Source organism: Arvicola amphibius, chromosome 8 (genome assembly GCF_903992535.2).
Source record: "Arvicola amphibius chromosome 8, mArvAmp1.2, whole genome shotgun sequence".
Lineage (NCBI taxonomy): Eukaryota > Metazoa > Chordata > Mammalia > Rodentia > Cricetidae > Arvicola > Arvicola amphibius.
Genome location: NC_052054.1, coordinates 19,862,151 through 19,886,554, shown reverse-complemented (window position 1 = coordinate 19,886,554; position 24,404 = coordinate 19,862,151). Strand labels below are relative to the sequence as shown.

The following is a 24,404-nucleotide window of genomic DNA, read 5'->3' as shown; positions in this document are numbered from 1 at the left end:
TTTGTCTCTAGGTGATAAGAAACACAAGATTATGGGAATCTTTTTTTTTTTCATTCTCATGGTTTATTTTTTTTATATTTAAAAATTTCCATCTCCTTCCCTCCTCCTCCCCCTCCCTCCGCTCCTCCTCCCCCTTCCCGCCCCTCCTTCTCCCCCTTCCCTCCCCTTCCCTCCACCCATACCTCCCCTCCCTCCCTCTCAAGGCCAAGGAGCCATCAGGGTTCCCCACTCTATGCTAAGTCCAAGGTCCTCCCAACTCCCCCCAGGTCCAGGAAGGTGATCGACCAAGCTGAGAAGGCTCCCACAGAGCCCGTCCCTGCAGAAGAATCAGAGCCCAGCGCCAATGTCCTTTGCTTCTCAGTCAGCCCCCGCTGTTGGCCACATTCAGAGAGACGGGTTTGGTCGCATGATCCATCAGTCCCATTCCAACTGGAGTTGGTGATCTCCCTTTAGTTCTGTCCCACCGTCTCCATGAGTGAACGCACCCCTCACGTTCCTGACTTTCTCCCTCATGTTCTCGCTCCTTCTGCTCCTCATCAGGACCTTGGGAGCTCAGTCCAGTGCTCCAATGTGGGGCTCAGTCACCTTCCCCATCTGTCGCCAGCTGGAGGTTCCCTCACGGTCCTGACTTTCTTTCTCATGTTCTCCCTCCTTCTGCTCCTCATCAGGACCTTGGGAGCTCAGTCCGGTGCTCCAATGTGGGGCTCTGTCATTTTCTTCATCTATCGTCAGGTGGAGGTTCTATGGTGATATGCAAGAAATTCATCAGTATGGCTATAGGAACTGGCCTTCTCAGGCTCCCTCTCCTCAGCTGCCCAAGGAACTAACTGGGGGCGTCTCCCTGGAAACCTGGGAACCCCTCTAGGGTCAAGTCTCTTGACAACCCTCAGGTAGCTCCTTAAATTAAGATATATGCTTCCCTGCTCCCATATCCACCCTTCCTATATCCCAAGCTCGGAGGAATGAGATTATGGGAATCTTAAAGGCTGTGGTAAGACAGGGAGATGTTGATGAGTCGGCATTTGGAGTTACTGGTTGAAGATGGTGTTAAAACACCCAAATGGAGGTGTCCATGGGTTACTTGGAAATTTAAGTTTGGTCATCAAAATAAAGGTCTCAACAAGAGCTATGGATTTGAAGCTCAATTGTCAAACATGTAGAGCAGACATGAAAGAAATTATGACATGAGGAAAGGGTAAAATAGAAGAGATAAAATTCAGGAACATTCTCATTAAGTACCTTGCATGTGGAAGAAAATACTACAGTGTGGGGGGCGGGGGTCATCCAATGGCTCAAGAGCAAGGAGCATGAGTGACCCCAGGAAGATGAGGATGAATGAAACCTCTTTCCCACCAAGAGCAGCAAATTGGTGTCACCACAAATCCTTGCCTTATCTTTTTCCCAGCAAAGGTCACACTGAGTACCAAATGGCATAGAAATAGCTGTTTTTAATATTCACTTTTTTACTTTGGGTTTTAAACTGAGACAACGAGCAGATTATATTACAACTTTAAGCAGAGGATAATCCCATATGAATACAGGCTACCTTTTATAATTCTTTCACATTTAAATGAATTATGTGATTGAGATATATTCACCTTCCCCGCGTAAGATTTTGGGCTCATTTGTCAATACATATGGTCTAAAGTTAATTTAGAAGCATGCTCATGAGATTATTTGTAATGATCCCTAGGTACATTTATAACTTCACTTTGCAAATAAGGAACAGGCTTGAAAAGGTCAAAGCCATTCTGATAAGAGGAAGAAATGAGACTGAAATATTGCTTTCTGGACAAAGTCATTTATTTTCATCACTCGTAAACTGTGTCTGCTACAGCAACAATGTATTTATTTGTTTATGAATTTAATAAAACAAATAAGCTATAGAGCATGTCACAAATGAATTTATACTTTATTGATGTAACACGATTACAATGGAAGTAGGCACATTAAACGACAATATAATGTGGTAATTTATGTAGAAGGATTACTTGAGTCGGATGTTATCTTAGTCAGGGCTTCCATTGCAAGATGTATCATAGGTAAGTGGCTTAAACAGTTGAAATTTTGTTTTCATAATTCTGGAGACTGAGAAATGCCAGTATTGTTGCATTCCAATGAGAGATCTTTTCTCAGAGTCTCACAAGACAGAAGGCAGAGAGAAAGGGAAACAAGCTCTCTTCTGTGCTTTTATGAGGGCCCTGTTCTCATTTGTGAGACTCCACCCTCATGATCTAATTACCTGCCAACTACCTCTTAACATCACACCAAGGTAGGACTTCATTATCTATATTTTGGGAAGACATAAACAGTCTGTAGCAAATGTTTAAAAAATCTCCCTACTTTTAAGTTACTAGTCTTGAGGAGATTATATGGCATCTACATATTTGTCATAAAATAGAGCAATGCCTATACTTATCTAACAGTTATTAAAATTAAATGAGGATATTTCTGTAAAGCGTATACTTCAGTGTTCTCACAAAGTCACTATCATTCATTGTTACATAGTAACATTAATATTATAAAAACATAAAACTCCGTATTATACATTCAAGGAAAGATTTTTCTGGAAACAGTATATACTACTACTGCCAGCTTATTTTATGTATGCCGTGTGGAATGGCAAACTGTAGATCTGCAGAAAATAGGGTCACAAAAAGCTACTCAGTATGAGATGTGTGTGGGGATGGCTGCCCTGTTTGCCACAGCTTGGCAACTGGTCCATGATTGGCCCCAGCTAAAGAAAGATGAGGTCATTTGCATTCCATCTGTTCACCTTAGCATCCAGTATGAAGTGTTACCTGCCCACAAGGGATGCAAGCCTTGGGACTGTGTTTGTAAAGGTGATCTCTAAGCAAAAATATTGGCAGTTTGTAGACTGAGCACTCAAGAAAAAAGTACATATGGGATTGGAAGACTTGGCTTATGTAGACAGAGCCTGCGGGCTCATTAATTAGAACTTTGGGGATGCTAGTCATAGACACCAACTTAAGCCAGCCTAAGTAAAGGTGAAAGAGGTATTTATTATAAATAATATGAAAAAGTCACACTGGGTAACTCAGGTTGTGAGATTTAGAATGCTTCTGGACCACATGAACTACCGAGCACCTGTGTTTAGAAATGTTGGCTTCATATCAGAGCCCGTAGGCCCAACATAGAAACTATCTTTCCCTATCTTGACCGGTACGAAGTCGCGAGGAAATAATCAGACACAGTTCACACAGTCATCACGGAAGGGCATCTCAGGCTTCATCCATCCTGAAGAACTACTCGCGTTTATTATACAAAACAACTTTTGACCCCCAGGTAAACCAAAGTGGAAGCTCATTAATATTTTCTTTCGGGGGGGGGGGGGGATGCAGGGCTAGGGAAACACCTGCAACTTAGTCACCAGCTTTGGCAAACACCTCTCCCCAGGCGATTTACATTTTTAACAAAGGAGAAAGGAGGAATACATCCTGGCCTTTGTTAGGTGGCTATCTTACTTGTTTGGCAGGGTTGCATCTACCTAGTGGCTAGTGAGCCTGCCTGTAAATTATTGTATATGAAATATGGGCTCACAGCTTCATCACAATATAGCAGAGAAATAGGAACAGATGCAGCAAAGCGTAGAATGAGAAAAAACACCTAGTGTAAGCTACTCTGTATCTGTTTACTATCTAAGAGTCAACTCATTCCAAAGACCAACATCATTTCCTAACTAAGACAGCATCTTCTATGACCTAATCATTTCCCATGAGGCACCTTCTCTAAAATGTTCCATAATCTCTTAATGGAGTCATGCATGACTAAGCTTCCCGCACACAGACCCCAAGAGAAAAAAGCACATCTCAACATAGTAACACTGCTGGGGATATTTTCCTACAAACAATATTAGTTTGCATATAATGTGCACAGCAAAAATTTCAAAATCCCAGGACGCAATCCATTTTTCTTGGGTGCTTAGAATGGCTTCAAGTTTGTAGACATACACCCTTTGAATCTGGGAGATAAATGATGGCATCTCATTCACTCAATGATGTCTTTTAGGCACCTGCCATGTACTAGACACTGTAACAAATACAGGGAACCCATGGGTAGGAAAAATAGATTTGACCCTGGCCCTTTGTGAGAAGTGATGTTTAACCAAAGACTACACATTGAAGGGTCAATGTCAAGGAGAAATGCAAGTGTCACAGAACACTGTGGGATATTTAACTAATCCAAAGGTATGGAAATGTTGCCAGAAAGTATTGCTTAAGCTGGACCGTATTTCTATTAGTTTATTCTTTGACAAATTCTTACATGTAGATAATATGTTCTGGTTACACATCGCCTTCCTTTCTCCACTTTCCATCTTATGACTGCCTCCTCCTTGTACCACCACACTCCAATTGGACTTTTATGTCTTTTTGCTTTGCTCTGTGACTCACTGGGTTTAACCAGTGCTACACACATGGGCATGGAGTGAAGTTAACCACTATCTCAATGGTCACCGTTGTTCTTCTATTTGGCGTGGGGTGTATCGCGGAGCCGGAGGAAGGGAGACCCAGGACGCGACCACGTGCGTGGGAGGATTGTTTATTACGGGAAGGGGGGTGCTCCACAGTGCGGGTCAAGGGAGGGAGGAAAAAAGGGAAGGGGATGGATTTAACTCTGGTATATATAAGAATCTGCGTAGGCATGGTTGTCCATTGTGGTGTTTCTGGGAAATGTAGTCTTCCAGTCCGGTGGGGTGAAACTGATCCTTCTGGGAGGTGTGGTCCTCATCCCATGAGAATCACAGTCACGTCGCTAAAGACAATGATTTCCTCCACCAGGACATCTCCATTAGCGGACACTCTGGGTAGGGATCCCGTAACTTTGTTCTCATCTAAGAGTCAGTCTTGTAGAGGCCTATGCAGATAACTTCAGTTGTTGAGAGTTCTTGATTTGGTAGACCGGGTCACACCCACTAGACAGTGTTTAATGGTCTTTCTCCTTATCACTTGGATCTTGCATTCTTTTCATCCCCTTTTCGATAATGTTTTTGGAGCCTTCAAGGGAGTGTGTCGGTGTCCCACTGAAGGATGAGCAGTCAATAATCACTTGTTCTTAGCATCCTGACCAGTCATGAGTCACTGCATTAACTGTTGTTTGCTAAAATGTAAATTTCTTTGATCAAGGATGAGGACAGGAGTAATCTATGGCAATTAGAAAGAAAAAAAAAAAGGCAGATTGACATGATCGCTTTGCAGAACAGAAATGGAAGTTTCATTCTTAGAGTCTATGACCTTCTGAATCACAAGCCCTTGACCAGGTCCACATACCAGACATGATCTCTTCCGTATGGAGTGGGCCTCAGATACAGGCATAACAGTGGTGCCATTATTGCACAAATAAGTACCTCTTGCTTGGCAAGTTGGAATTGTAGCATGTAAGTTAAAAGACTAGTTAACACCCCCGCTGATTTTTCTCTATGTTCCTGCATATCACCTTCTGGTATTATGAGAGCTAACCAGTAGAGAAGGGGCTTCCAGTCAAGAAAAGAAGGATACTTGTCAAGATATTGAATAATAACGCACAGAGTAGAATAAAATATAGATGGCTAAAGGCAATGGTTAAAGGCAATTCCAGAGTGTTTCAAGAATGATGCCTATTGTGGCCACAGCAACATCCCTTGTTTTCACAAATGCTTTTTATTGAGTTCAGAATGGTTGTTGTTTTATCTCTGTAGTGGAGACAGTAATGCCCATGTTATGCTTACCATATTCAATTTATTATGAACAGGAAATAGTTTTGTGAAGTTTTATTGCTTTAAGACAGAAAATCACGTTTAAGCATCAACTGAAAATTAGTGTCTCATGCCCTATTTGCTATATATGTTCTCATCCTATCTGGCCCAGAAATTCACAGACAGTTCATGTATTATCATGAACTACAAACATATTCCTTTGTTTGCACAGCAAGAATCCAATGAAACAATAGATCTCAAAAGCATATGTTCACATCTCATAATAGCCCTACATGTTTTCTAGAATACTTACCCTCATTACTACCAATTCAGTACTGAGAAAAGTTTTAAAAAAATGTTTGCTCAGATGCTTCCTGTTTTAATATAACTACATTGTCTGGCTGTGCAGTTAACATGAACTAGAATTCTGTTTTAACCCTCATTTAGTTTTCTGCAATTATCTTTGACATCATTTTACTTTTTACATTTAGTTATTCTCTGTGTGTGCCTGTATGTGTGTATTTGGCACAATATATTGCACATGCATGCAGATCAGAGAACTTTGTATTATCTGATGAACTATCTCTTCAGCCCCCTAATATTTTCTATAGTTAATTTTTATGCTGAATATCTGGGTATATTACATATTTAAGCAAAATATATCAACCATTATTAAAATCTCTGTATGTTACTATATGTATTAATATTTTACTTCAAAGGCCATTAAATCAGTAAAAAGAACTGAAAAGTCTAGATATTAAAACAAGCAATGGTAATATATATTACACATTTTTCTATATCTCTGACTTGATGCTTTGTTTTATTGATCATATCCTTTGAAGAATGAGAGTTGTTAATTTTGATGAAGCTAGAATGATCACTTTTTAAGAATAATTATTTTTATGCCTACTATAAAGTATATTTTCCAGTCACCAGTTCTTTAGGGCATTCCCTGTTTTATTTATGAGCTTTGTGAATTTGACTCCTACATTTAGTACTACACTACATCTTCTATGTGTGCTTTAAGGAATGTGTCTTCATTCAGTTTCTACTATAAACCATATTGATTTCTCATGATTCTAGAAACTTCACATTTTGGGTTCTGCTTGGTCAATTTTACTGAGGACTCTCTTCTTGGATGAAGACTTTGCATGTATCTTCATGTCACAGAAAAATGAGCTAGATAATTCCCTAGAAACTGTTTAAAGAGACATTTACCTCATTCACAAATGTTAATACTAACTAAAATTTCAAAGTAAAGTTTCTACTGAGTGTCTACTATGTTCTCACTGTCATAAAACCAAAAGAGTTTAAGTCAGGAATTGCCTGCACTTGCATATGGGTCTGTCTCTTTCCTTTATGTATCGTTTGATGATGGAACCAAGTGAACTGAATGTAGGCTGTAATTTTATGAAACTTTTCAATCCCACCATTCTTTTCTTCACTGCTTCCAGGATTTGGATCCTCAAGTCCTGACTTCTTTGGGAGACTTAAATTCAAATGTATGTGTCAATGACCTGATTAAAAGGGCTCTTACTCCACTCCCCCACACTTTATTCTTCTACTTGGTTTCCTTATTTGTTCTTGTATATCAAGAATCATGAAATATCCTGAGGGTAGGAATAGCTTGAAGCTTATCTGCTTTCCCTCTGAAGTTCTCTTCCTTAGACTTATTGATCCCTTGGATTCTGGTTGTCATGACACGGTCCCAATATCTGCAAGTGGCTTTTGAAAAATATTTTATTTGGCTGTTTCCAGCATAAAAGTTGGTTTCCCCCAAAGGTATTTTATCTAAAAGTTGAAGTCTTTTTTATGCCGCTGAAATCTCTCCCTTGAATCTTTCTCAGCAGGCTGTAATGCAACTATGACTATTTTGGAGGCTATGGTATCTATACGCTTGAAATTATGACAGTGGTATTATGAGGTTTTCTTTGCAGATTTAAGGGGTAATGACACAAAAGTTAATTTTGTGATTAGTATGGCTCTATTTAAGGAAAAATAAGATGAAATAAAGCTTTGTGGAACAAAAATATAATACTAATGTTAGTGCTTTAGCCGAGAATTTCAGGAATTTCCCCCAAAGTCTAAGTTTCTTTAGAATTAGCTTTGTATGTTTGATTTACAATCTCTGACAGTCCCCAAAGTCTTAACACTTCCAACACTGTTCAAAAATCATGTACAGAATTTCTATTGATACTAAAAGCAATCTCTCAGCTGTGAGCCCCAGAAAATCCAAAAACAAATTACTTGTTTCCAATATACGATAGCACTGAGTAAACATTCCCAGTCAAGAAGGAGAAATGGGACACAGAAGAATGAGATCAGAGCAAGAGTATACTAGGCAGGGAAAGGACTAAATCCTGTACCTCCATGTCCAGCATCTGAGGAAAATGTCAGGATGGGTGGCAAAGGGCTTGGGCAGTCCCACCTTTAGAGATTCGCCATTAATGGTCCACATGGCTTCTCTCTTTGGCTGCTTCCATTTGGTGCCTCCAGCTTTTCTCAGCACACATTTCTGCTTTGTTCAGTATTTTATGTTCTCACTTTAACTTAGGCTTTCCCCTCACAAGTTCATACAAAGCACTTTCATGGAGAGCCTATAGAGAATTTGACCCTGCTCTGCAGTGTCTCTACATACAGGGTTTTCTGTGGGGCACTAGAACAATATTCGATAATTTCACAGTTCTTGACATTCTGCATGCCTATATAACCAGGTCGATAAGACCAAGTTCTGCTGCCAGTTAAACAGTAGCTGATCCTTCTTGAACCAGAATTTTAGTTTCTTTTTCGTGTCTAGGTGTCTGAATCAGGGAAAATGTTCTTCTAGGTGTTATTTTTGAGTAGAGTGTACATAACACTCTTTTCAATGAAAAGTCAAGTGAGATTGGAGTTTTACACACTGGAGTCTTTGGTAGGCAAGTTCTCACCAACTCATAAAGTGTCCTCAGTGACCTTTACTATACTGGAGTACAAAGAGACTAGCTTCTTTTTAATGGTACTAATTTCTTTTACAAATGCATTCTCTTCTGATAAAAATAAAAAATTCCTTCCCAGAATAACAATCAGTTTTATAAATGTTTCTGCTTGACAATTTGCTCCAAATAATCACTATAAACCTGCTTAGGAGTTGCTAGTGATAACCAAGCTACATTCTAAAATAATGTTACCTTGAAATTTCCTTTACAAAATTTAATAGTCTGTTACTTTAGAATTCAGCTACATACAGTTTTTCAGATTATAGGTGAAATATAGGCAAACAGTTCAACAAAATGCACTATAAATAGTTTCTAGTGTAGTTCTCCACACTGAGTCCTTGTTTACATCTAAGACCTCATGAGTACAGGCTGATTTTGCTATCTGCATGTCTGTCTGCTTTGTAATTTGAAATTCTATCAAGTTCACTCATGAAGTTTGTATTACAACTTTCTAGGGCTTCTCAAGTTCATACCTCTAAGCACTTCCAAATTTCTCCCCCAAACTATTTCCAAATGCCCCAAATGACATAGGTTTAGTCAAAACAATGACCCTACTTCTCTGGTAAAATATGTAGACCCATATTCTACATTAATCATTTTCCATGGCTGTAATCAAAATGCCTGACAGAAATTTCTTAAGAAATTTGGTTCTTAGTTTCAGTCCATGGGGTGAAGAAGGATGGTTCAATATCAATGTGATTTGTACTTTTGTCTGAGCTATAATATGAACAAGTCAAATAATTCATAAGGGAAATTTCTTTAGAGAAGAAATTTGGGTGGCAAATATTAAAAAGATGGTAGAATTATATGACCACATTGCAATCTTGTAATAAAAGAGCTGAGCTTCTCTTTGATCATTAATGACTGTTAAAACCAGTCTGTGACACTGGCTAGCGGTATGGTATGTCTATGTTGAACAAACTCCAGTTTTATTTAAGAAATTTTCCATAATAAAAAGATAATTTTTAAAAGGTTGAAAATGCAAGTGGCATAAAAAATAGCAATATGGATCCTCACAAAGCAGTCTAAACAGCATAAATACTTCACAGAGAGTGTTGGCAAAAGAGAAACAGCCCACCACTTCAACCTCCAGGTACCTGCTTTAAAAAAAAACCCACCAATTGTGTGTAAGGGAATTTGCTGAAGACTGTTTGCTCCCCAGAGCAGAATGTGGGAAACATCCACTGACAGAAGAATGGATATTTCTGTGAGGTGTATTTAATCAGTTCAGTTTAAGTAGTGAACTAGTTGTGTGAGCATATAATACCATATAAAAAATGTGATCATCAAATGAAAATGTAGGGTGAAGCTGTACATACAAATTTTATAAGATAAAAGTTTCCATGTATTATTTGTTAATCCATTCTTATACAAATATTATAAACAGATTAAAATGTTCCAAATGGTGAGATGAAAAAATTTTTCCTTTAGAATGGGATTAGTATGTAGATTACTATATCGAAGTCTTTAACATATCCTTAGTGTTGTCCAAAGTAAATGGATTTTAGTATGTGATGAATCTGTGATAGTAAATACATTTTTATTAAATCATTTTCATAGCCTCTTATTAGCTTTCAAATCTCAGTGATTAAGAATTTTTAATGAAGCAATATTTTATGGCTATAACAGAGAGACTACATTTGTGTTTATTAAAGAACTTAATATACTATGTTAAACAACTGTGTTACAAATGAAAGTGAAAGAAATTAAAATTCACAGAAGACCTGTGCCTACTGCAGAGTTTCTCTCTGCACTCTGATCTGTGAACACTGAGGAATAAATATTGAAGTTAGAAAATAGAAAAAGTTTATTTGGCTTTTGTAAATCAATCAGAGATACAAAGTGATTTCACTTATCCATGGCAGTGACAACCGAAAAAATAGACCTCAGTCTGCTACCATGGTCTTGAGTAGTTGCTGTCATTCTTCATGATTAGTTTGGACAGCTGCCACATTATTTCCACAGTGAGCCTTGTATATCTTTAGAACTGACCGCCTGGAATTGCCTAGAACATTTTGTCTCTGCGAAAAGTAGATTCACCTCCAACCCCAACATGGACATTCAGCTCCGGATAGAGGCGGCTCATCTGGTTCCTCCTAGCATTACCTTTGCCTGGCACATCCTCTTGATGTCACCATTGCTGCCTAAAGAGAAATGGAATTGTGGATGGGGATAGAAATAAAATGTAGCTTAGTCGCTAGTGTATTTATGGAAACTCTTGAGTAAGGAGGATGGCTGAAGTCAGGGACGTGAAGGTGGATATTGAGATACTGCACACTGGTGTGGTTCATGGTACTGGCTTAATCTGGAGCAGCACTTTGTTTTCCGGAGCCTGTTTCCCCCACACGCTACTTCAACAATCCTTTATGGATAAAAGAAGTGACTGTGAAAGGGGCAATGACCTGACTGAAGACACCAAGTCTTGTGGGTTCCTTGTCCAGCGATCAATGCCCTATCATCCTTAGTAAAACAACTGTTGCAATTTATGAAGTTCACATAAAGGATAAATCCCGTCAGAAACTGACATAGGGACCGTTTCGTGTAGATAAAATAACACAACACAACAAAAATTGTTTGGAGCTAAGTCCACTCAAAGAGATGTGAGCTACTATACAAATGAATATTATTTGGACAATAGAGTCATGTGGGGGAATCTTATGAAGAGTTCATTGGCTGTAACAAAGAGCAACTTCATGTAAAAGGGACAGAAGAAAGGGAGGGAAGAAGACCGTGGGGGGGGGGGGGTAGGTACCTGGCACTTTCAAAAGAAATTACTGAAAAGATCTTTCTAACTAAAATTCTGGGGTTTCTTTAAATCCACAATTTGTGCCAAAAGATTCCAGCACAGATTTGGGACTTATATTTGACAAGCCCCCATATGCTGCCCTTTTCCCTCCAAGCTTTTATTCTGACTTGCTGAGTCTGTAGTTGGTTGAATATGTGGCTTTATGATTACTAAAAATACCCTAAAGCCAAGCTCCATCTCTCAGTATTTATGTATTTGGTAAAATGACCAGTTAAACATCAGAGTTTCCGAGCCTTGGCCAACAATCTTCAGAAAATACTCCTTTCCTCAGATCAAAGTCCACATGCAGGAGTATTCTATATCTTACTTCCATGCAAAGGCAAAGTCAGAGACAGAAAACCTTGAGATCACAGAGATTATACCCTTCTCCACTGCTTTGGTCAAAGTTAACTAGTGTGAATTTGAATTCCTGTGGCTTCTACTAAAGCTGTCAATCTGACTGAAACCAAAAGCAACCACAAACTGTTCACTCACTAAATGCAGATGTAGCCCCTAAAAGAGAGAGTTGGCAACAGAGATTATGGGGTTTCTTTTCACAGAAATATAGATGCTGCAAGTCAGCGCACCCGTGCAAAGGCATGCATGCCAAGACTCCAGGCTACCCTGACAGCCCTCACCTTGTTTGTATGTTATACACCCCTAGCAGACAGGACTTGCTACATTGCTTGCAAGGTTCAGTGCAAAGCTAAATCACGAAGTCCTTGGTTTAAAAGCGGGGAAAGCAATAAATGTACAATACAAGCCTATTCTCTCTCACTGTTTATTCTCTCTGTTTCATATTTGTGATCTAATATCATGTTCACTTGCACAGAAAGACATTCTCGGAGGAAAAAAATCACTCATTCTAGTTGTGACCCTAGCTACCCATTCTGGGGCTTATACATGTGCATCCTCCAAGGTGCAAAACTGTACCCCGAATCAATCCTTATGCAGGTACCATGGGGAACACAAAGTGATTTGCCTCTTTATTTCATGTGCTTCCTACCTGAGCCATGTTAGATATCTGCACCCCATAGTTTTCCATAAGTTCAGAGACACCTGAAGCATCTAGATCAAGGATGGGTGAGAGGCCCACCTCTACCCTGTAGTCTGTCAACTGGTACTGAGTGTTCAGAGAAAAGGGAGGGGGAGCAGCTTCCACTTCCTGTAGATGTCACTGAGCACATAGTAGTGCATCTTGGTCCTGCTGGAGCTTGTGCCTAAGATCCCTGCAGGGGAGAGCTGTGGTGATACCTTGCCATCTACAGGGATGAGAGGAGAAAATGACTGGCATCCAAAGGACAGGAGAACAGATTACCATGCAAGTAAAGTATGGAGACTGTTGATATTGGACCACCTGTAAGTTGTTGCTCCAAAACACATTCCATTTTCTCATCTCCCCACAGAACACAAATTTAAAGATTAATTGAGAGAATTTTAAGAGGCCAATCCCAGAATTCTAAACAGCAAATGTGGGGTTCTGTTGATGTCAAGCTTCTGATGCTGGCCCTGCCAGGAACCCTGCTGCCGGACACCATTTGACCAGGCCAACATGTAAACATTTCTCCAAAGTAGAGTTAATTTAAAGTCAAATGAATGCAGGTGGTTTTTAGCAAAACAAAAGCCCTGTGCTTTGGATGTGTTCTCCAGCTTCTTTCTTAGGAAAGAATGTTTTAGCAATATTTTACAAGTTAAATGTTTTCTTACTCTTACTTACATAGTCAAGAACAATTTTCTCCTTATTGTCCTCTCTTTGCTGTTCATTTTTAAGTGGTATTTGTGATTTAAGGTTGGCATTTTGGATGTCATTGTTAGTTTAGTCTGTCAAGTTTAACAGCAAACATGGTCTCTGTTTAATTTTTTTTTAATAAATGTGTTCTCTCAGTAGATATGAACTTTCACCAGCTTGTCTTTATTTCTCATTTCTGGATAGAAATTTCAAATTGCAGAATTCAGCATATGCTTTCAAATGGTTTATGAGTGCTTGCAATTTGATAGCAATCTATTCATTGATCACTTTTCCTTTCCTTTTTCTATCATAGTCGACTATACATAGAAATATCTTTCCTCGTCATATAAACTCAGATCAGTCCTTGCTTCCAGAGGGTAAAAAAATGACTACAGAGATTTCTACGTGGAGGTTTCAAACTCACAGCTCAACTTCTCAGCACCTGGTAGGCATCAGGCTGAAAGGCTTAGACCGTGGGAAGAGCCATGATTCTTTGTTCCTGGCATCCCCTCCTTGAGCTTCCCTTCTTCCTTCTCTTCTTCTTCCTCCTCTTGAGGCACTGTTCTTCTGTTTTGATGGGATAAAGAACTGCCATGGCTCCCTCTGGCTATCCTAATGGCTACCTACAGGATTATCACCAAAGACTGGAGTGAATGGCCAAGCATAGGCTTAATAGAGAACAGGTGTGAGTTCACTGGGACAAGCTACAGGGAAATGAATACTCAGAATTTTGTAATGTGAGAAAGTTCTCTTGAACTCTGCCACCCTCCTCCGTACCACCACAAACGTGGACTGATGCTTCATCCTGAGCATCTTATGCCTGAGGTCTTTTCCAGGATAGAGAGCCATTTTTGTGGGGCATGACAACAAGATCGCTTCCCCGCCGCCACTTTCTAGGTGCTGCTGATCTTACTCATGAAGAACTACTTGTCTTTGGTTTACTTCCTCATGGCTGCCCCATCAGCCTTGCTGGGTCTAAAAAGTGTTCTTCTCAAGAGGGAAGAATGACACAGTATAGAGATCACCCTGTTTTCTGTATAAGGAAATATCAACCAGAGAATGAGACGGTGTGTCCTCTTGTTGCAGAATCATCAATCTCAATAGGTAGATCTCTTGACACTCCACAATTACACATCAACAGTCTTGGGAGCACAAGAAAGAAGTGTGACTTTAAATGAAGTGGCAGTCATGCCTTGAGACAGAATAATATGGTAGACAATGCAGAGCGCAAAGGGAACCTGTGGTTTCGGCTATAAATTCAGGAGCTTCCATTAAAAAGTATGGCGGCAGAAAGACAGCCGTACATGACCGTCCACGGCCTCCTAAAGTAGCGTGTCAACAGTGAAGGGAAAGGGCCAGTCTGGTACAGATCCACAGAACATTGAAAAGAGATGTTTCCACTATGGAAAAGCGACTCTATCAATGTTGCTTCCAGAGAGGAGTCCCACCAGCAAGACACAGCCATGGTTGCAAATTCCAAGCAGGACATAGAAGCAGAGACACGGAGAAAGGTTCAGGAGCCAGGCCTGGCCCCACCCTGGAGCAGGCACCTCCTGTGTGGTGGACGCACCATCGCTGTGCCCATGTTGTTTAACCCCTTGCTTTTTCTTTTCGCTCTTCAGGAAGAGGCAGCCAGAATCCTCGCCCCGCAGCCAGTGTCCGTCGGCACATGTGCAGCTTTGAACCCCCCACGCTGCAGTGAATGTGTAAGAGAAGCTGCATGGACATCTAGTGTTTTGCCTCTTGCTTTCTCTCTCCTGGGTATTTCCACTTTCTAACATGGAACCCAATGTGGTGCATGCCATCAAGAATGAGGGACTCGTGGACGTGCCGTGGTTTGCACGACTGCCTTATCCGATTGTCCATCGTTCTTAAAAGGACACTGTCAAGCCTGTAGTTCCTCTGCTTATTTTCTGTTCCAATGCAGCGCTCTCCCTGGCTTTAAGGATTCACTTTGGTCTGTGACTCCCACTCAGGAGCTCAAAAGTGAATCTTCCCTTCCACAGATTTGTCGGCTTCTCCATGGCAAACAGAGCCTTTTCCTTTTTTTCCCTTTTCCTTTTGCCTTTCCCCTCCCCGTTTTTGCTGTTGCGCAAATGTTTGAAACGATCCTGTCTGCATTGAAGTAAAATCCACAGCTGAAATTTATGGAAATGTTCCACAATGTGGGTGTGCAAGGGTGGGTGCCAACTTGAGCCTCTGCTGGGTGTCTCCCACACCCTGGGGAACACAAAACAAAGGTTTTGTGAGTCCCTCTTAAAGCAAATTTTACAACAAACAAAAACATTTTTTTTTTCTAGCATTCTATATGATTTTTATCAGATGCTTAAGTCTGATAAAAAAAATGCATGCTTGGTCTGATTTTTGACCTGTAGCTCTTGACAGTGTCTCTTTAAGTTAACCAAAGCACCTAGACCATGTTCGATTCATTGTGCACGGAGTCTGTGGTCTTTCTCAGCTGTTCCTTTACAGCCCTCCAAACTCCTGGGAGAGTCAAAGGTACACATTCCTGCAGCAGGAGGGAGCCCACTGATGAGGTGCCTGTGGCTTGAATAGCTCTTCAGATAGAAGAGCCCAATTTGTTTCAGTGTTTGATACTTAACTGGCGGCAGAGGCTGGCAATGGAGCCATGGTGCCTCTTCCCTTTACTCAGTGACGAGTACCAGGAAGTGTGTAGCCTCCTTTGCTACTCTTCCCTGTAGAATCCTATATCCAAACAGTGTGGTCTTCCTCAAATCATCCAGACACAGAAAAGAAACATTGGGTAGTCATGCTAGTATATTTCAGTGGCATTTGGGAAGCCCATAACAGAGCCTCAGTACCATAACTAGATGCCTTCTCTGAAACCTTTCCAAGTCCAAAGGCATTGAGTGTTTCTGGCACCAATGGTGTCTGACCAAGGACACAGCAAGGAGATCCTAATTTGTGACAGCTGCTGGCTGCCTGTCAAAAGGGATTGATAGAGATGGGTGGATGTGTTTGTCTTGCCATGACAGCGGGGCCAGAGAGAGGAGAATCAACTGACATTTCATGACTCAAAGGTGAGTTTCTACGAACAAAAGTAAAAGCCAAATATACTTCTTGTGTGATTAAAGAAAAAAATGCACCTATCAGCAAAGCTAACAGGTGTTGTCAAGAACTGTAAGAACAGGCTATTCAAGCCTCCCATCTTCAGACTCTACAGGAAACCAGAGACAGTGGCTTTAAACCTGTATCCCTTAGACTGAGGCCAGATATTTTTAGTCATGGTTGTCCTGGAGAAATGAAAATATGAAAATGTTCTTTCTGTAACCTTCATTTCCCACTGTTTTTTTTTAAAGAGCATGCAAAGAGATGAACATAAGAAATAAACTGGATAATTATGGTCTGCCTCTTGCCCCCGAGGAATAATCCAAGCAAAGCAATGCAACTGCCCCATATTTGCAGGGCAGATTGTGAGTACTGAGAGGCATCAGGTAGAAGGGGATATAGAAGATTTGATACTGTTTTACCCCAACTTCCTTCAAAAGTATCACAATCGACTCCTACCTGTATTTCCTAAATAAATCCAACAACATACAAGTACCTGTACTAGGACAATATCCTGGAATCAGCATAGTATATTTTTAAGATTTCATAATAATTGGCAACATTATTAAACTTTGTAGTTATATATATATAACTACATATATATATATATGCATATATATATGCATATAGTAACCCATGAAGGCCAGAAGAGGTTGTTGGATCACCTGGACCCTAAGTTACAGATGATTGAGAATGGCTCCAAGTGGGGAACCAAACTCAGGTTTTCTGCCTAAGCAGTGCTTCTGGGCCAGTTCCAGGCCACAATGTGACATATTATATGAACTTTGACATGAGAATTTCCTTCCTCAGCTTGTAAATAAAACCAAAGACTATCTGAAACCTTCTTGGAAAGATTTAATAATCATCAGAATTTGCTCAAGTTTGGAAATGACTTGGTAATTTTCTCAGAACAGTCGAGCTCACGCTGGGAGCAAAGCTCTAGAGATGTCCAGGCTTCATTGGCTTCAATGAGAAAATTAAATTTTGGGTATATTTTACCTTAGTGGTTCATTAAAGGAATCATGAAGTTATAGAAAGAAAAGTGATGTGTATGTTTGCATGTCTGTGTGTGTGTGTGTGTGTGTGTGTGTGTCTGTGTTGTCCTTCATCCTGTGTCATACAGTTTAAAGATGTAGAAATCAATTGATCTAAAGATTACTAAATAAGGGTCAAATATTTTGACTTTGCAGATTGTATATTTCATTAAGACAATGGGTCTGTGAGTAACCAATGTTCAAGTCAGAATTCAGAGGGGAAGGAGAAACTTCATAATGCTGTTTACGTTTATCTATAGAAATGATGGCATTCTCACATAATAAGAGTTTATCTGTCTTCAAAAGTACATTCAAGAGTCTCTTTATTACAAGTAATGATGAGCAGGCAAGAACTTTTAATTATGTTCCTAGTTCTCCACAGTGGAGAGAATGTGTTAAATACGCAGAATTTTCTGTAATGTTTTCAAGAAGTGGAAATAGTGTCAGTATGGAACTAACTTGGGGTTGCCTAGGAAAACAGACATCTGGCTCAAATGGTTTCAAATAGTTCCTATGCTTAAAAATCAGCAAGAGCTGCCTTCCAGACTGCATGCTGATGCCAACTGACCTATGCATATGCAGGTGAAAGCATGGGCGGCTCCACCAAAGGCTTCTTGGTCCAGACTCCAAGAGCCCACCTGACACCAACCTGAAGCAGCAGGGACATAGTAGTTGGCCACCTCAGTGCTGATGGCTCATGGACTCTACTCTTCGTCATCCTTTCATTCCCTACGGGAACTCTATGGCATTTTTTGATGCTCTTTTTCTTTCCATTGCATTGCTTTACTAATTGGCTGATTATGGAGAGAGAGTGGGGGAGAAAGTATGTGTCTAGCTCACGTAACAACTCATGGTCACCAGTTCTCTCCTTCCACCAGTGTTCATTCTCAGGTTCTTAGACTCAACAGCAAGTGCCATCACCTATTGAGCTATCTCCATGGTCCTATTATAGAAAACAAACACTTGCCCCTCAGGTTCTCAGGACGGATCCTCCCTTCTTTATGGGAAGATTTTGTCTTGTCCATGGCTCTCTGGATACTGCCGTAAAGCTCTGAAGCCTGGCAAGGAATGATTGCCTTGTTGTCAGCCTCCTTTTCAACAGTTTGTGCAGGATGTTTTCCTCCTATCTCCAGCCCCCACCCAATGTTCTCATTTTAGAGATCTCTGGAAGAAAGAGCATGTCCTCTGCAGATGTAACCAGTACTTAGAGAAACAAATAAAACAGACAGGCTCACTCTGAATATCAACAATATGCTAATCTGTTTACACTACCCACTTCTAATTATTCTGTAGAATGCTGTAAATACTGGAGTTTTTTGTTTGGGGGATTGTGACACTTACCTAATGGAAGAACAATTGAAGCAAAATCCTCAGCCTGTTGACTTCAGGATTGCAGCCACAGATCTGTCAATTTTATATGGGAAACTCAACCACCATCTTCCTATCTATCTCCTCTTCTGTAGTTCTACTGTCTCTAGACTTATAGTGCAGCTTGTGTCCCAACAAGTCAGGTTTGGCTGCTTGTCCTGGATGAACCCATAAAGAGAGCCAATTTAGGGGATGGAGAGATTGCTCAGTGGTTAAGACCACTGTCTGCTCTTCCAGAGGTCCTAAGTTCAATTCCCAGCAACCACATGGTGGCTCAAAACCATCCTTAATGAGATCTGGTGCCCTCTTCTGGTCTGCAGGCATACATGCAGGCAGAACACTGTGTACATAATAAATAAATAAACCTTTTGTTAGAGCCTGTGGGCCCTAACATAGATAACTATTCTCCCTAACTGGACTGGTACGGAGCCACAAGGAATAACCAGACACAGCTTACACGGTCATCACAGAAGGGCATCTCAGGCTTTTCCAATGAAGATCTCTCCATGTTTATTATCCAAACAGCTTATATACCAACACAATAACTGAGCAGGATAATGCATTAGAACTGTCTCCTAGGTAACCAGGTGAATGGCATTTTGTCACGTCTGCATCTATTTGTCTGCTGTTTATGCTAGCTCTCATGTAGGCTTGAATCAGCATCTCCAAATTATAAGGCATCCTACAAATTACAAAGGAAGGAGCAACAACATCCTGACCTTTTGTTACACAGAGACAGCTTGTCTGCAGAGCTACGTGACCACCTTAAATGGAGCCTACGTCTTTAGAGCCTGGCAGCCACACTATATAGAAATATGGGCCTACAACCTTTTAAAAAATGGAAGAGAGACCAAATTTAATAGTGAAAGCAAGAGAAAGGAATTAATCCAGTGTGACCACATTGAGATTTGAACAAAGAGATACGGTGACTTCCCAAGTTCATTTTCTTGTCTGTCTTAAGAGTATGGTTTAAATAGAAAGCAGGGGGAGTGCAGAGCTAAGCAATCAGGACCTAGTGTGTCTCTGCCAATCATTGGCTCAGCCCCAAGTCTCTCTTTCAAGGTTGCCTGACAAGTTGTAAAGTTGCTGGGGTTTCAGACCTTTCTACTTCCAAGGAGGTGATCGATACTAGGGGAACACTAAATTCTTGAGGTCCATTATTTTATAGTTGATGGCCAGAGAGGCTCAATGTTTATTGTTTACACCACTGAACATTCTAATAACTGTAGTGTCATTAAATAGATTTAACCACCTGAGGTAAGTTAGTCCTGACCCACAGTGTTTTATCTTTAGGAAGGAGGTTATTTTGGGTGTTAGGTCTGTCTTTGAAAATTAAAATAAAGAATGCTTTGAGGCAATTATATGATGTTTTCTAAATCAAATTGCTTTGTGTCCCCCACACCGTTTTTAAGAGAGAGTTACATGTAGCCTGTGGTAACCTGAAACTTGTCATGTAGCTGAGAATCACCCTTGAACTTCTGGTTCTCCTGCCTCAACTTCTTCATGCAGGGATTACAGGTATGTACCACCACATCTGGTTGATGCAATGTTAGAGATCAAACCTAGGGCTTCCTGCACACTTGGCAAACAAACATTGGCCTCGTGAGCCACATGCCCAGCTCTTACTTAAGATTAAGAAATTGGAAAAAGGTAAACAATAGAAACACGAAACTTATGGCCAAAGTCCAAACATTAAAGTTATCTGAACTTAAGCAACTTTTCATTTTGCAGAACTATTCTATTTTGAATGTATTTCATTCTCTTGCAATACCCCAAAGTTTATGTATTTTTCTCTTCTTAGTAATTATGAATGTCCAGTTTCTTCAGGTAGGATGATCCTTTTTCACAAGAAATGGGATTGGGTCTTTGCCTGAATCAGTAACTATAATTACCTTGAATAGTGTTTGCTGAACACAATGAGAGCGTCTCAGAATGTAGTTGCAATTGTACTTAATGGTAGTTTATCACAATACCATCCACAAGCATTTAAAAACAGTGGTACATTTTCTCCTATAAAGTTTTATTTATTCACTCAGCAAACAGTGCTTAGTAGGCACGTAGATCCAGAGACCCTTCAGTTTGTTTCTGGACCACAGATGAGAAGTGAGTTATCCTGAAGGAAGAGTTAATAACCAGCACTTCAATGTCTTTGCAATGATGCGTTCCCCACCCCCACTATCTCTGCTTTTTACAAAGCAATTTATTTTGTCCTTGGAAAAGATAGTCTAATTTTTATAATCCAAAAATGCCCTGGGACATGATATCTGTTTCCTAATTAAACAGGACTTTTCAGATAATTTAGAGCAAGACTCGGAGGGAAAGAATGCTACTTATTTTAACAGCGATGGTGAAAATCTCCCATTAGAGGAGTAACAACTGTGTTCAATTAAAATAGAACTGAATTATGAGTATTGCTGCCTACTTGATCACCAAAAATAATGTTACATTTGGGTATGGTCCAAAATGAAGCCAGGGTGGATCTTTGGGCAATAACAAAGACACCTGATGGTGTAGTCAGTGAAATAAGTAGAGTAAGACACTACTACCTTCAGGGTTTCCCAGGAATGCAGGGATACCTTGCAGCTAGTTTTAGGGGAAGACTGAGCAATATTTTGTTGGGAACTACTTTTCCCAAGCCATGAGGTCAGAATTTTAGCTGTAATATCTATTTTTGAACTGAAGTGGAAAGAGATCCAAGCAGGGCCTTTGGTCTTAGTGATCCCTGCCTTGTCAGAATCTTAATTTTGTCTTCTTTGCATCAAAATTGGCGGTAGGATTAATGGAAGCTGTGAGCACTGTGCTTGCCAGCATGTTCCTAGTCTCTCTTTTCCAGTGCCCCATTTGAATATTCTTAGGGTGAAACTCCTAGCCGGCAGCTGAGAATCTGAGCTTCATGTGAATTGTCGCACACTGTGAGTGTCAGGAACAGTGTTCTAAGATTTTAAAAGATGGGAAATTATGAAACCCTTCAGCCACTCGGGTATATATTTCTTTTGCTCTTGCTTTCTTTGTGTAGGTGTCGTTTCTGTGTTCATGCGATTGATGGGACATACAAATCAGAATGAGCAGCTGAGCCCTTCTAGTTCATAAATCGCACACCACAGTGAGAGTAGCTGTATGTGGCTCTTAACTCGTCCCCTAGACTGTGTGACTCTCTGTGTTGTATTTTCTCTGGGAAGCTTAAGTGGTTTTATGTGCGTTTGCGTCCGTGTGTGTGTGTGTGTGTGTGTGTGTGTGTGTGTGTGTGTGTGTGGTTTCCAGATTATTCTTCCAGTAGTTCAATAATCATTTAGTCTTGCAGTGAAGGGTAATTTTAATTTGTTAACCATTTCATTAATTGTCATCAATGGGACTAATGTTTCATTATTAGCGCATGTATGGTGGGAAAGGGTGTACTCTGTGAAATCATATAACTAAATGGAAACAGCTGTTTTCACAATAGGCTGGGCTTTCTCACCAGAAACTTTCTTGGGCCAGCTCTTCTTTCCTTGACGTGAGCACACTGTTCTCTCTCCCTCTTCAGAGACAGTCTATGGTAGCTGACGTTGCTGGTATTTCATTTACTATAAAGGGAAGCAGAGGAGGTGGACGGTGCAGTTGAATTGCAGTGAGTTGGTTTGGACAGAATTCAGATGCATTTTATCCTCTGTGCGGGATCCATGTGTAAATAAACCCATCTCTATTTTATTCATAGTTCTAACGGCAAGTCTGTGTCATGGTCTGAACCAGGTGGAAGACAGGCGCCTAAGGGACAGCATGTGTGGCAGCGCCTCTCTGTGCACGTGAAGACCAACGAGACGGCCTGCAACCAAACGGCCGTGATCAAACCCCTCACTAAAAGTTACCAAGGCTCTGGCAAGAGCCTGACCTTTTCAGATGCCAGCACCAAGACCCTTTACAATGTGGAGGAAGAGGAAAACACCCCTTCGACTCGCTACAGCCCTCCCAGCAGCCCTTCCATGGTAGTGCACCGACGCGGGCCACCTGTGGCCACCACTCCGCCTCTGCCGCCCCACCTAACCGCAGAGGAGACACCCCTGTTCCTGGCTGATCCTGTCATCCCCAAGGGCTTGCCTCCACCTGTTCCACAGCAGCAACAACAGCCGCCGCCCCCTCAGCAACCCCCGCAGCAGCCCAAATCCCTGATGGACCAGCTGCAAGGCGTGGTCACCAACTTTGGCTCGGGGATCCCGGACTTCCACGCGGTGCTGGCAGGCCCGGGGACACCGGGGAACGGGCTGCGTTCGCTGTACCCGCCTCCACCTCCCCCGCAACACCTGCAGATGCTGCCTCTGCAGTTGAGCACCTTCCGAGAGGAACCCATCTCCCCTCCCGGGGACGACGATGATGATGACAGTGAGCGGTTCAAGCTCCTGCAGGAGTTCGTGTATGAACGCGAAGGGAACACGGAGGAAGACGAACTGGAAGAGGAGGAGGACGTGCCTGCAGCCAGTAAGCTAACCCCGGAGGATTCACCTGCCCTGACGCCTCCTTCTCCTTTCCGAGACTCGGTGGCCTCTGGCAGTTCCGTGCCCAGCTCCCCGGTGTCTGAGTCAGTGCTCTGCACCCCTCCAAATGTGTCCTACGCCTCTGTCATCCTGAGGGACTACAAGCAAAGCTCTTCCACCCTGTAGGGGTGAAATGTTCATGGAGAAGCCAGAAATGCCAATCCCTTTGGATACGTACAGAAGGATGGAGGAGGACCACAGTCTGCAGGGGATAAAAATGCTGACGCTGCCTTTAAGAGAGAAAAGAAAGATGCCAAGTGAACAGTGGTTCGGGCCAGGGTTGTGACTCTTGAATTATTCAAAAACCTTCCTTAGGAAGAAAGAGAATTATGACAAAGCACAATTCCATATGGTATGTAACTTTTATCGGGGAAAAAATAATAAAACGTAAAAATAAAATCAACAAAAATAATCTCTTCGTTTGCTCAATCGTGCATACATATATCTGCCCACACTCGTCTTGGTGAAGCTAGAAACGGAGGAGCCCTTGTAACGGTGCCAGCTGAATCATTAGTTCATCTAACAACATTCCTGGTGAGTGGATAACGGGAGGACAGGACACAGGGACATAGATGGGACAACAGCTCCCACCTCAGAAGGCCTTCTCTTCTAAGGCTGCAGACTCCTGGCTAAGACAGACCCAGGCACTGACCTTATGAGGGTCCCTTTACTGCTGCGATCCAGTGCCGGCCTGCTATCACCCTGGAATAAAAACGCAGTAACACCTTGAATTTCTGTAATTCTCTCTGTTTAGGAAAATGGAGCAAAATCATCCTCCAAAATGAGCTATATCGGAAGTGCTAGGGAGAGAAAATGGAGCAAAATCATCCTCCAAAATGAGCTATATCGGAAGTGCTAGGGAGAGAAAATGAGAAGCAAGACAATACATCTGCACAGGTCCTTGAGCGAGGTCAATACAATGAGCTTTGCAGATTCCATGCTTGTTTATTGATAACTTTGGAAAGGTTTATTGATAACTTTGACAAAGGGGTGTCAGAGACCTTTCGTGGACTCATTTGTGCTGTGCCAACTAGGTTCTCCGTTGCCCTTTCGCAAAAGAGGACAAGCCACATTGCCAAGATTTACCTTCCATTTACTGTAGCAAATAATACCAACGAGTTGGACTTCTGAGATTCAGTATAAGTACTATGTGGTGCCACAGTTTCTCCCATGTGCTATGGAAGCAAATCTATCCTTGAAACTAATGCTGTACTCATAGCAACAATTACTGGTTTAAATCCTTT

General features: G+C 41.3%; 1 protein-coding gene across 1 annotated transcript in view; it reads left to right on the top strand.

The window, feature by feature from the left end:
- Positions 1 to 23,286, top strand: part of Grm1 (glutamate metabotropic receptor 1) — a 374,992-nt gene extending 351,706 nt beyond the window's left edge. Inside the window, exon 8 of the mRNA XM_038340100.1 lies at positions 22,347 to 23,286. Coding sequence (XP_038196028.1) covers positions 22,347 to 23,286 — 940 coding nt within the window. The remainder of the gene's footprint in view (positions 1 to 22,346) is intronic.
- The last annotated feature ends 1,118 nt before the right edge of the window (positions 23,287 to 24,404 follow it).